The 13316-nt window shown below is 35.5% G+C and overlaps 3 protein-coding genes across 3 annotated transcripts; 1 reads left to right on the forward strand and 2 right to left on the reverse strand.

Annotated features, from left to right (window-relative positions):
* Window positions 1–88: 88 nt before the first annotated feature.
* Window positions 89–2890, reverse strand: LOC113499309 (transmembrane protein 169-like). Its single transcript, XM_026879730.1, has 2 exons — window positions 2386–2890; window positions 89–1879 (listed from the first exon to the last, which is right to left on the reverse strand). Exons 1-2 carry the CDS (start codon window positions 2485–2487, stop codon window positions 758–760), a joined length of 1224 nt encoding a protein of 407 aa, XP_026735531.1. The 5' UTR covers window positions 2488–2890; the 3' UTR covers window positions 89–757.
* A 91-nt stretch (window positions 2891–2981) lies between these two features.
* On the forward strand, window positions 2982–6727 carry LOC113499310 (3-hydroxyacyl-CoA dehydrogenase type-2-like). The gene is made up of 5 exons (XM_026879731.1): window positions 2982–3086; window positions 3171–3335; window positions 4352–4516; window positions 5939–6176; window positions 6489–6727. Exons 1-5 carry the CDS (start codon window positions 3078–3080, stop codon window positions 6680–6682), a joined length of 771 nt encoding a protein of 256 aa, XP_026735532.1. The 5' UTR covers window positions 2982–3077; the 3' UTR covers window positions 6683–6727.
* Window positions 6728–10447: 3720 nt separating this feature from the next.
* LOC113499551 (serine protease ami-like) lies at window positions 10448–11248 on the reverse strand. Its single transcript, XM_026880065.1, has one exon. The coding sequence runs from the start codon at window positions 11246–11248 to the stop codon at window positions 10448–10450; it is 801 nt and encodes a 266-aa protein (XP_026735866.1).
* Window positions 11249–13316: the final 2068 nt, after the last annotated feature.

A 13316-nucleotide genomic window follows, 5' to 3' on the forward strand; every position in this document is an offset into this window, starting at 1 on the left:
TACTGCTAATCCATAAACTGCAATGATTACAATATTCTATGTTTAAAATTGTCTAATAATTCTATTTCAACTATAGTGCTTCAAAGCTTTTTAAACATGGAATTTGTGCTTGGCAACATGTAATATATCAGTCATATTATAATATGTTTTAAAATGGAAAATGTATATAAACATGTTGAAATTTCACTATGGGTGTTTAGTATTACATCATCTTAGGCCCATGCCGTTATGAACACCAAAAAGTTTAGTAGATATGTAAAAACCTTATTCTAAATACCACTATGATTATATGCCTTAAAGTTAACAAGTAAGCAACCAAACAGGTTCAAAATGACTAGAAATAATTGTTTCTGGAATGACACAATGGAAGAAATTGAGCAAAACAGTTCTATCTGTAGTTCGATTACATTTATAACATTAAGAGATCTAAAATGTATACCTTTCTTGTTCCCACTCCGCATATAAATATCACTTCTCAAAAATTCTTTTACTTATATCCTTTCCAAATATGGATGAAAAACCTTATGCTAAACATTTCTCTACTTCAACATCCAATAAGAATTATTTAAGGGGCAAACTTGTCTTCAAATACATTAGAAGACAATTACATTCACATCATAAATTATTATAAATAAAATTAAATGTCACTTAAAATCCTACTATGTGACATTCAGTACATATAAAATCCTACAAATACTGGCAAAATGGCAGTTAAAATTGATATTCATGGACAAATAAAATTTCCCTTCTCAAGTATCTAGGGCTTGACATCCATCAGGACAACAACCTCATAGGGACTGCATTCAGACATACCCAGTGTGTTACAGAGCCAGCCGTAGAACCCTTTCTCAAAATCGCACACATCCTTCCACCAGTTGGCAGCACTGAACGTAAGCTGCACTATACCAGCATACAGCCCTAACCCCATAGTAAAAATTACTATCAAAAACGGGTAGGCCAAAATCACGATTGGAGCCAGCACTGCCTTCTTAATCCAGTTGAAGTTCTCAGTTACATGAGAAAAGACATTGTACCAAGCCATTGTCCCCATATAGAAGGAGTACAAAGCTGAGATACATGCAACAAACGGTATGCAGATCAGACTGAAGAGGAATATGTGTGGACCGTTGTACAGTGAGCATTTAGAGATGTCCATCTTGTTGTACTCTTCAGCTACAATTGCAGCCTCAATAATCTCCAGCTCCTCTCGTGATATATTGAGTTTGACATCAACATTCTGCCCCTTCTTTTTTCCTCTCTTTATTGTTCCCGTCATAGTCAAGTACCCATCTCTAGAGTTATCAGTCAAAGAGCATTCAGGGGAAATTGAACCCTCTGATTCCATGCGTAGAGCAGTTATTTCAGTGTCTGTGTTTTCAGACTCCATGATCCCAGGGACAATATTGACTCGTTTTTTCCTTTTGGCACTGTTCTTAAGGCTATCAGTCATGTTGCCCATTTCAAAGCTGTTCTCAGATTGTGTTTGGGACAAGCTATTTGGAGTGGCTGAGGAGCTTTCATTCTGGTCTGAGTTCAGAACTTTAAGACTCTTCTGTATGTCACTGTCATTCCCATCTCTCAAGTCTCCATGACTAGAGCAGGCATCAGATGAGTTTTCATATATCGGAGACAAATCTATTATCTCGCGGCTGTTGTTTAAAGTGGACAAAGCCTGATATCCGTTTTTCTGGATCTTTTGTGGGTCAGAGTCTCCATTACAGTCATTGAAGTCTTCATCAGTAACATCATTGATGATTGGAAGGTTGATTTTCATGTTGGATTTCAACCCCTCCATGGTTGAGTGTATGATCCCATTCACATGCTCAGATACTGGTGACAAACCATTCTTGTATTTGGTTTGCGGTTCATCAGCTGCACCCTGTGATAAAATATTATTTTTTATTTATTTACACATGTACTACAACACTGTTTTGGGCATATTTAGGGTTTTCAGGTTTTTAGCAACTGATGGCTATTTTTTTCAATTTGCTTTCATCGATCTTTCTTTAACATTTACATTAAGACCAAAAAAAAAAGGGATGTAAATCTTAACATTTATTTAATGCAGGCCGAAAATAAATAAGTACAAAAAACTAAAACGTTTTAATCTCGCATTTGTTTTATTATATTTCTTAAATAATGACCTATTTGAATTGGATTATATTTTGCCCGCTTTTGTTTAATATGCCCGAAGTTAAAATATATTACTTGAAATAAAAATCTGGAAGATTTCCTTTGCGCATGTCTGCCCTTATTTCAAATAAAACCTACAATTTAGTGATCTGAATAAATACAAGTAACGAAAAAATACACTAAACGGAACTATAGCTACAATACGGTATTCGGACATATATTTATTTGATTATTGCGAAAATAAGATCTTACCTGTACAGTAATTATGTGGTCGACATGGCTGGCTATTGTATTCTGTTTCTTGCCATTACGTTTCTTCGGCAATATGAACATAGGCGGCTCGACTTTAGCCATGTTCAATTAACACTTTTCCTGTCACAAAGAAGCAGATAGGTCACTTAAATATCACCAGACATGCAAATAGCAAGCCGGATTTTAATAATAACAAACACACAACCAGCCATTATAATACGACTAATTTCAGAAGTTATTGAATGAAGCTACAACGACAAAAATGTACATTCAATTTTAGTAGTATTACATGTTGAAGAAACCCCAATGCAAAATGATATTCTTTATTAGAATATCATTAAGAAACTCCCAAACTGAACACTCCATATCTGCAAAGCTATCGCACGCTCTACCACTTCATCCCTTTTCCCTATCGAATTTAAATTTAGAATATTAATTTAATGTTTAATTTTATTTGCCAGCGAGTGAGACAACGTCTTCAGGTCATGGAAACAATTTACACCCAGGCCTTATCATTCCACCATTTGTTTTATCTATGTAAGTTATTAATATTCTGTGATTTCTCGACGTTTGGATAGTGACAGTGTCAGTTTGAATCACGAATTTTGACATACTATTTTATCATAAGTGTTTACTTTTATTATTGCAATTTATGTGAAAGTATTCATTAAATCAGTAACAAACGATTAAAAATGCTAAAAGTAATCATTTAGTTCCATAAACTCTATGTATTTAATTTATAAATTTGTTATTGTAAACATAACCTCAAATATAACCTCTTGCAGGGAATGGTAAGCTTAGTTACTGGTGGTGCTTCGGGTCTTGGTAAAGCTACTGTGGAAAGATTTGTGAAGAATGGCGGTAAGGTCGTCATACTTGACATACAGGGCTCGAGAGCCGAGAAAGTGGCCAAGGAACTTGGTGATAATGTAGTCGCCTGCACCGGCTGCGTAAGTTTTTAATTTACTTTTTTTTTCGTACGCAACGTAAAAAGCATTAAGCTTAAGGTTGCATCTATTCGATTGTATAAAATGCCTTATTGATAACTAAACAGAATTAAGGTCTTTCAACGAGTGGATTGCACAAAGGTAAAGGAATGATTAATTATGATTCCTTTCAAAATTGCTGAACTATTCAATGTGGCTTGTGGAATCAGCAATGATGGATAGATCTTCTACGAATAGGATAATAAAAATAATTGCCTATATATTTTCCTACATGTATCTATTTTTATGCTTTGTTTTAAAAATTAATTTTAATATTTTCACTATTTTTGTTTGTATCACTAATTAGTTTTTGGGAAATATGACAAAAACGAGGAAAAAGAAACAGGTGTTTTTTAATTGATTAATAATATTATAGGTAATCAGTATATTTACAGTAATTAGTTAATGATTCATTTATAAAACTTGTTAAAGGCACATAAGCACTTGATTGGCATGTACATAGTTCTCAAGTTAAGGCCTTCAAGTCTATAATCATAGATGTAGGCTATGGTTTATGTTTCCTTTGGCATTACATTACCAGTTGACTTTAATTGCCTCCCCATGATTAGTATGCATTACTGAATTTATGGTTTCCTAGCTAACACTTTAAGAGAAATCTGTAGATATCTCAATTAAAAAGTAATTTGAATTTTAATTGATGGTGAAAATTATATTGCAATATAATAGTAATGTATCTATATCCCTTGTGATTTATTAATATGTAAGTTATTTTTAACTTCCCATATTTACATAAACACTTAACTAAGAGGGCCACAAAAATTTATTTACATTACTATCAATCCTTCTACGACTATACTTAACAGAGTTACTCAGTCAAAAATAAAAAATATCAACTTTAAAATTGTTAAACACGATTTTAAAGGCATAATTTAACATCTAACCATTAGTCCACAGAAATTCCAAAAAAAGCTTGAAAAAAAATGAAATTGGTCAAAATTAACACCCCATGCCCATTGCAGGTAACATCAGAAGCCGATGTAAACAAGGCACTCGACATTGTCAAAGATAAGTTCAAAAGACTTGACAACCTAGTGAACTGTGCTGGACAGTCCACCACACATCAGATATACAACTTCCATTCAGATAAATACTGTGATCTTGAGCATTTTACCAAATGTGTAAATGTAAGTATGGCTAACACCACTTTTTCTTTTTTGTTTGAATGCCTGTACCGTAACCTGTAAAATAAATAAACAGACATTAAATTGTGATATTTTCGTTTTGGTGAAATGGAATTGAATTGAAGTCTTCTGACTGCAATTTCACGGTCTTTTTTTGCTTGGAGGCCGAATTTTTTGTGAAGTGGTACCTATCCGCTATTTAAAATCATGTCAAATTGACTCTAGAGTAACACCAGTCTGTTTACAACATGTTCTGAAAGAGAAGCAGTTAAACTGTTAGAAATCTTCTTTTTTGAAGCATTGCACGGGTATAAGGAAAATATGTATGCCAAAATAAAAATAGGGATAGGTAAAAGTTGTAATACGAAAACGTACACTGACACGAGAAAATGCACCAAAGTAAACGTTTCAAAATACAACTTGTACTAACCATTCTATGTATAACACAGCCTCACATACTATTTTGTGTTTTAGTAGCGATTATTACAATAACTAACACAGCCTAGATGACTAAGTAAACAAAGAAATTGTAGCATAATTATTTCTCTCCTTCAAGAAAATCGAAAGCGCTAGACGCCGGCGCGTATTAGCTACCGACTTACAGCTTCTTCATTAACGCAAAACCAGTATTGCAACCTTTCTAGAGATAAAATTAACTTCTTAATTAGTGTAACGTATATAAAAGACTCTAAAAATTACTAGGTAATAACTTTAATGCTTTTGTGGCTAGCATGCAACTTCCAAGTATGTTATAAGATAATACTGAAAACCTTTAATTAGAAAGTCAAAACGAGGAATTACGACGACCGTCACTATGATTCTTCTTAAATACAGTAGTTACCGGCTACCGTTTAATGGCTATTTCTAAGCTGTTAGGACCCTTTGTACACAATAAAACGGATATGTCAAGTCTAGTTATCGGCACAGATCTTGAGCGCTCAGCGGAAGAGTGGGATCGCATTGCGTATCGTACACTTATGACAAAATAAAACGCCAATCTTAAGTCGTCTTGAGGTGCAAGCAACTGCATCAAAGAACGAATTACGAGTGACGGCTATGACGCGATGCGCTGCGGGCCAATCACTTGATTTTAGTTCGCCCCGCGCCTCACTTCATTCATACTTCAGCGCTCAAGATCCGTGCCGGTAACTATACTAAGGTTGGACCTCCTTCGTCCTTGAGTATCGGTGCTTACGTAATGGGTTATGTTATGTGTTTAAGGACCACTAATATTGTCTAATGAGTTGTTACTCAGAGCTAGTAAAAAGTAAGACCTCGTATAACGGCGTCTAGCTTTCACACTTCATAGCAATAACTCCTTCGTTTAGAGTTCTGTACTGGTCAGTCTTATCCATCCCAAATGCTGCCAAAATATCCATCAGTGGTACTTGGCTGACAGCTCTAATACTAAAATCTTCGTTACAGAATAATACAGTAGGCACATTCAACACAATACGATTAGCAGCAGGCTTAATGGGCAAGAACGAAGCAAACAAGGAAGGGCAAAGAGGCGTCATAGTAAACACAGCGTCGACGATAGCATATGAGGGGGATATTGGTCAGGCGGCGTACGCGGCGTCTTCGGCGGCGATAATAGGCATGACGTTGCCGATAGCAAGAGATCTGGCATCGAAGGGAATCAGAGTGGTGACTGTCGCTCCAGGTAAATACTTGTACCAATTACGTTGACTATAATAAAAGTAGACGAAAAATTGTATGAAAGATTCAATCATGTTTCTGTCCTATTCCCTATGCTCTCTTTTGTTTGTCGTTAAGCTTTTGACAAGCTTAGTAACAGGAGTCTGTAGTAGTAATAATAGAATACAATCTTATACTTACATTAAGGAAAATACTAATATTTATGAGTGTTAATATCGATGAAGGTGAAGCTACTGTTTCCCTCAACTTTGAACGGGCTTACCTCAGGGAAGCATTTTGGGGTCAATCTCTATAACCAACATTATTTTGCCTACAGGTATATTTGATACGCCCCTAGTATCATACTTACCGGAGAAGATGATAGAGTTTATAAAGCGTATGACTCCATTCCCATCCCGATTGGGCAAGCCAGAAGAATTCGCTCACCTAGTCACAAGTATAGTAGAGAATCCAATGCTGAATGGAGAAGTCATAAGATTAGATGGCGCACAAAGATGGTTCCCGTTGTAGAATAAGAATATAATAAGGCTGTTAATAAATGTGTAGATATTTAGAGACCGGTGTTTTTTTTGTGAAAAAACTACGTCTGTTTATCTTTAATTGCCTTCTGGCTGTAAACGTGAATGCGTTTTGCCGCAATTGACAGTTAAGAAAAAAACTGTCATTATTAAAAAAAATATCAATAAAATAATTCCCGCGCATCCAAAACAGAATTATCGAAGCTTCCGTTATATTCAAAGAGCTTTCGACATACAGTGCCGGAGTCCGGACACCATTCGTTATCGCCGCACTCGAAACGGGTTTAAACAAGCAGACAATACCAGCGAACGGCAATAACTTAATAAATGATTACATATTTATTTCAATCGCTCGGTTTGTTTTCTGACCAAAGCCGGTTGTTTATCATCGTATTTATTGCTTTATACGCTGTCAAAGTGACAGTTGGCGTGGCGCGACGCGCGTGCGCAGTGGGGAGCCGACGCGCGGGAAATTCATGCGCGTAGGGATGGTTCTTTTGTCGATTGATCGAAACATACTAGTCTGTCGATTGAGTTATGGCCGGTCGTTAAAATTAAATGTATGGTAAGATGTTGGAACGGTTTGTATGTAGTAGTATATGTATCTAACTATATAATTTTGTATAGGTTTGGTACATACAGTGGTTTCGAGATTATGATTCATATGGTATGATGGTAAGGATAATGGACATAGGTAAGCAGTTTGCCATCAGAATATTTGAATGTATGTACTGACTAATATGTATACTGACTAGATATTAAATGCATTTGCAAATAAGTTGTTATTCTTTAGCAATCAGTTACATAGATACACAACTCACAAATGGATCTGACCATCCTCTGCTACTTCGATCTTCTACAACCGATAAAATTCGTTGATTGGAATGTGATAAACGGGTTATTGTCTTTATCCTGGATAATTTAATCCCAACAACAATATCCAATGATGCTTCCCCAGTGCAATAGAACCATCTAAGAGTCCCTTGTCTTGTTACCAGGCGATCAATATAAACTGCGCACAAATGCAAATCTATAAGACAGCCATAAACAAACTTATGCATAGAAATAAACATTTGAAATGATTACAACCTACCTACTTAGCTTGTGCGACTGGTTTTATTATTCTAGTCCATTCTTTATAAGTAATTTATTTATTCATACCTAAATACCTACTTATAAATTCTGTAACTCGATACTTTGAAAGAAATTTATGCAAATCTTTGTGGAAACAGTACTCATAATGCAAGATCTTAAGTACTAACTACTAGGAGCTGTTTAGCTATGAAAATGTATTATTTAGTTACATTTTAAAGCTAAGTAATTAAGGGTACTTGAACATGAATTTCCTTTAATAATGTGATGTTCTAGCTTCTGACTTGGACGTTCTAGGTAGTGAGCTGTAGTTGTATTAAAATGTGCATTAGTAGATTTTTTAGTAATCGCAAGAAAATATGGACTAACAATTTACGGATTAGATTCGTAGTGGGAAACTTTGCCTTTAAGTAATCGGTAATCACTAAGCTTTAGGCTAGCCAAAGGATAGATTTTAGTTTCTTCTTTGTATGAGTACAGATGTTTGCCTTGTAGTAGAACAATTAGACAAAGACTGGTCTTCTTCTGAGTCATATACATATCTGATGGAGTGGTCGTGGTCATAAAATGCCAATAAAACTGGTCTTTGTGAAACTTCGCCATTTTTCTCTTGTGGCTCTGCGACTTGCACTTATATTAAGTCAGAAAACTTCATTAATGATTTTGCGTCTTGCATGTATCTATATTTAGTAAGAAAACTCTTCATAAATGATTTAATAAGGTCAGTTCATTTTAGTACAGGTGTAAATGCGTCAATAAACATACTATTTGGTATACTACCGTCCAAATCAAGTGGTTAATTTAAAAAAATGTTCCGCATTAAAAATTCATGGTACCAAAGCTTGCTGCTTATCCTATCGAGTAGTATCGATAATGGCGGGTATGCCCATATATTATAAGTACAGTACAGCTAAATTATCGGCCAATAGTTTAGTTATGTGGAAGATTTATTGTCGAAGATTAGACACATGATTTATGAGTTAGCGCTCTGATCCGACTCGATTCCGAAAATGTTTTGTAGTCTGTGGTCTGTACTAGTTTTATGTTAGGTTATACGGAGAATTGCGGTAAGATTTAATATGCGATTCGGTGTGATAAATGTTGTCTAATGGTATAACCATTAGATGCTTATGCCTTTTTACTTGCGAATTGGGATCTACGGTCCACAGGATTATTGCCGAAACTGGTTTGGGAATATTATAGTTTTTTTGGTAACGTAGACACCGTCATCTCCTGCGAAGGAATGGTAGTGTCAGACTCTTACTGCTAAACCTGAGCCACCATGTGTCTCGAGTTTTAGACGGTTCTTGGCAATGTGTTGCAATTCATCACGCACCGACCGCGGATTGGTGAATAAGCCCGCGGACTGATTCTGATTCTGTTATCGATTTTTTGATCTAGTGTTATCAGCATCGTTAGCTATCACGTAGTTTCAGTTTGTACCACTGCATGAACTGGCGCCGGTATCATGTTACAGAGTCCCAACTCGGTAACAGTTCTATTAAGATCCTACTTCTGTTGGGAGTAAGTCTCTAAAATGTAAGGTGAGAATCGGACAAGGCAGGACCAAAGCATTTGCGTTGTGTAAGAAGAATACTTAAACTAGGCCACCATCTTAGAAAATAAGAAGTGGAGATGCAGTTGCAGTTGTTGCAGCTGGCTTACGAAAGAAAAAAATGACATTCAAAAAATGCCATTCCCTTCCTCATGCTTCATTAAGATGCTTTAATAAAAATAACTCCTGTGGTTTTAGGATGCAATAGGCATAAGGGCTTAGAATACCACAACAAAATGACACATGAAATATACATACATCCCGTTATTTAAAATAAAATTTGATATTTTAAAATAAACATCTTAAACAATAAAATTTATAGCTTCGTTACAATTGACGTCGTCAAAATGTCTATTGTTAGAGAGTACATAAATTGAGATGAAAGGAATTTATATTTCATATTCAATACTTACGAAATCATACCTGTTTTCAAAAGTAAGGCTATAGATACACGAGACAATACAAGTCCCGATGAATTCAGGCTATAACGACGCTTGCCTGAACAAAACTGACATTTTAAAAACACACAAACCGTCTTTCACCACACCTAATTAATAATTAAATGATTTCGTGATTAAGCTGTAAGTGCGAAACTTGATCAATCACAGGTTAAGGTATCTATGTTTGGCATTCGCTTGGACTCAAAGCCGACAAACTAAGGAAAAGGCTAGGATGATGATGATTGTTATGTATTTTTTTCTCTTATAAGGTATTAACTTTATTTAGGTCGCACACTGTTGACTGCCAATGTCAATCACTTCTCCTGTGAGTTGCAAACGGTTTGTGGCTCAAGTGGTTTCTTTACCAATTTAAATATAGCGGCTGTATTTTAAGTTGTAATTTTAATTCCTTTCCTTTCTTTAAAGTCCCCTATTGGACAGTGGTAAAGGCGGAAAGTTAATTAAAAAAAAAATGATTCTCAATCACTCAATCTTTATATAATTCTCTTTAATATAAAGTAACGTGTTTGAGTTTGTCATTTTTTTCAACTTTAAAGCATTCTTCCTCTTAGAGTCAAAAGTCCTTTTCAAGATCTTCAAATCAAATCGGTTCAGTAGTCAGATATACTTTCGCATTTATATACAAAGCTAGAATTTGCGACTCATGTGCTTAAACATTATTCTTCATAGTGTCATGAATCCAATTTAAATGAGGACTAATCGCCGCGTAAAACTCTTCGCTCACCACATCATCCCCTACGCTAGTCGAGCACACGCCTATTATCCGACCATCATACAGCAGAGGCCCTCCCGAATCCCCGAACCAGGGCTTCTGGTGTCTATTTTCACACCTCGCAGCGATACAAATGACATACTTCTCATGGGCATCACGACCAGCGCAGGACACAACCCCAGCTTCCCCGACCTGCAGGACTCTGAGTTTATCGACTCCTGGCTTAGTTTCACGTGTGTCGCCACCACCGACGTATATCACAGGTAGTCCTATAATAGTGAAATGGTCCGCTGCCAACAGTCTCCCGTAGGTGCTCATAGCCAACTTATCCACAAGTAACAGACTCACATCATTATATAAAGATGTTCTAATCTCATGAGACCCTTTCAATACGTAATCATGGTATGCTGGGTGTATAAACCTTTTTCTCACTTTCGTATACATTTTGCTTTCTAAAGGAGATACGGTAAAGTTGGTGTGCATAACGTATAAGGTTTCGAGTTCGACATCAGTCATGCAGTGCGCCGCGGTTATCATCCAGAGTTCAGAAATCATGGATCCTGTACACCTCCTTGACCAATTCAACACGTTATCAAAATAGAATGTTTGGTAGAGTATCACTACGAATGGAAATTCTCCATCGTGGGCATCCCGGCCCTTCAGGACTCGCAGATCAGACTTGGACTCACAACCCTCCTTCGACGTGAGCACAAGGAATATAAAAGTGATCCAATACATGATAGGTAGTCACGTATGAACTGTTCAAATATTTATGTAAGTTGAATGTTCAAGAAAAAATGATTTCAGCTGTCGTAAATCTACATTTACGCATACTAAAATAGTTAACGACAGAATTGCTTTACCAAATCCCAGTTTGTTTGTTCAAAATAGCGTCAAAGAAACTGTACTATATAAAATGTCAAAATAAGTGAAAATTTTGTATCATAAATCAAAACCAAGCCGATTGTTGCCGTTTTTAGGCTGGTCGCTATCAGGAAAACAATAATCAAAGAATCATAAAAAAAACAATAGGTGAAGTACCTTTTTTTCAAATTATAAGAATCCGAAGTGGTGGTAGGCCAGATGAATATTTTCTGTAATATTTGAGTTATGACTGGACCAGCAGTGGTCAAAAAACTTAACAGCTTATGGAGACAGATGAAAGAAATAACTAGCTATAGAAATACCTTGAAAAATATCAAAGGGTTGGAACAAACATCAATAAAATGTATGTAAAACACAAACGGCCCTTGGTCGTAAAGCCATTGTGCGAGAAATTAGGTTCAGAAGGTTAACATCTAAAATTAGGTACTAGAATAATACTTAATTTCTGCGAATTATATTATAGTAAAAAGATGTTGATCTGAGTTCAAATGAAAGTTTTAATAGGGAGTTTACTAGGTAGGTAGCTTAGTAGTGAGTAGTGTACTTTCTTCAAAGTCCATAACTAATTGGCTTTTTCAGGAAAATTTTGGGTAATCCTAGAGGGATATCGAAATTGAGTACATGAGTACTTATAAATACCAACAGTTAAGGAGGTTATAGATAATACTTAAAATAATCATAAAGAGACGCTTCGACAACAAAAAAATGAAATAGCTACAACACTACTGGTCTTCTCTGGGTCTACAGATACGCTAAAAATGAATAAATGAATAGCATCAAAATAATAATTGACAAACATTAAGATGACACATACTAAGGTGTGAAAATCTCAAACTGCTAATTAAGGCATACAAACTGATTCAAGTTTAAAGCACTGAGATATAATCGTAGATAAAAAAAAAGCAATTATTAACCTTCTTTTCAATCTGCCAAGTGACGAACCGTTCTTAAGAATTAGATTTTATTTTGTTCTTTGCTTCGAGGTATTTTATTTACTGGCCGTGCCAACATGACGCGATTTGGCTTATGCTTTAACTTTGCCTTGTATTTTAGTGAATGTGAATTTTAAATGGCCACTCGTTAGAGGTTTATTATGAGAGATTTCACGAGGTGTTCGACTTGGCGAAATAAAAATAAACGGACCATAGTGCTGATAGCAGTGTCGTATCGATAAGTGCTTCTTTCTGGCTGTATGTATATGCATATTTTAGTTTTATTTTTAAATTCTGACTCATTCTGTTTTTAAATTCCATTTCAGATTCAAGGAAAGTACCTTGAAGACTTAAGTCAGTAATATTTTTGAATGTTACCGATATAAGACCGTTAACCTACTTTCGTTTGTTGAATCAAGGTTTTCGCATATTATCTCATGTCTATCATCATTTTGATACAAATTCTCGTGCCGTTGTAGACCAAATAAACTTGCTTTTGACTGTAGTAGACGCTTATCAAGTGGTCAGTTCCACAGTTAGCACTGGCGCCGTAATATCTATTGACCAATTATAAACTTTCGCTATTTATCCCCATGGATAGTGAAAGTAAAACCAGGGTACAACCGATCTATAACTTCATATTGCAACTACTTTGGAATCCAAAATCTGTAATCAGTCCTGTGATCTGATTTTAACTGAAGAATCTAGAAGACCACTTTATAGTGGGGATTTGATTGAGTTGTGATACCTAAACATATTCATGATGGTTGTAAATTTCAGTGATCCGGTCGGCTATAGCATTTTTGCATTAAAGAGATAGTAACAAATTATAAATTAAGCGACGTTTGTTACGGTTATAAATTTGATGGTTGACCATATTTTTTAGCGAATATTTACAGAACAATCAACCTAAAAAAATCATGATTTTTGATCTTCAAAAGGATATTTATCATTTACATTTCCCGCATACCGTTTTACAAGCAAAACCA

Source organism: Trichoplusia ni, chromosome 12 (assembly GCF_003590095.1).
Source record: "Trichoplusia ni isolate ovarian cell line Hi5 chromosome 12, tn1, whole genome shotgun sequence".
Lineage (NCBI taxonomy): Eukaryota > Metazoa > Arthropoda > Insecta > Lepidoptera > Noctuidae > Trichoplusia > Trichoplusia ni.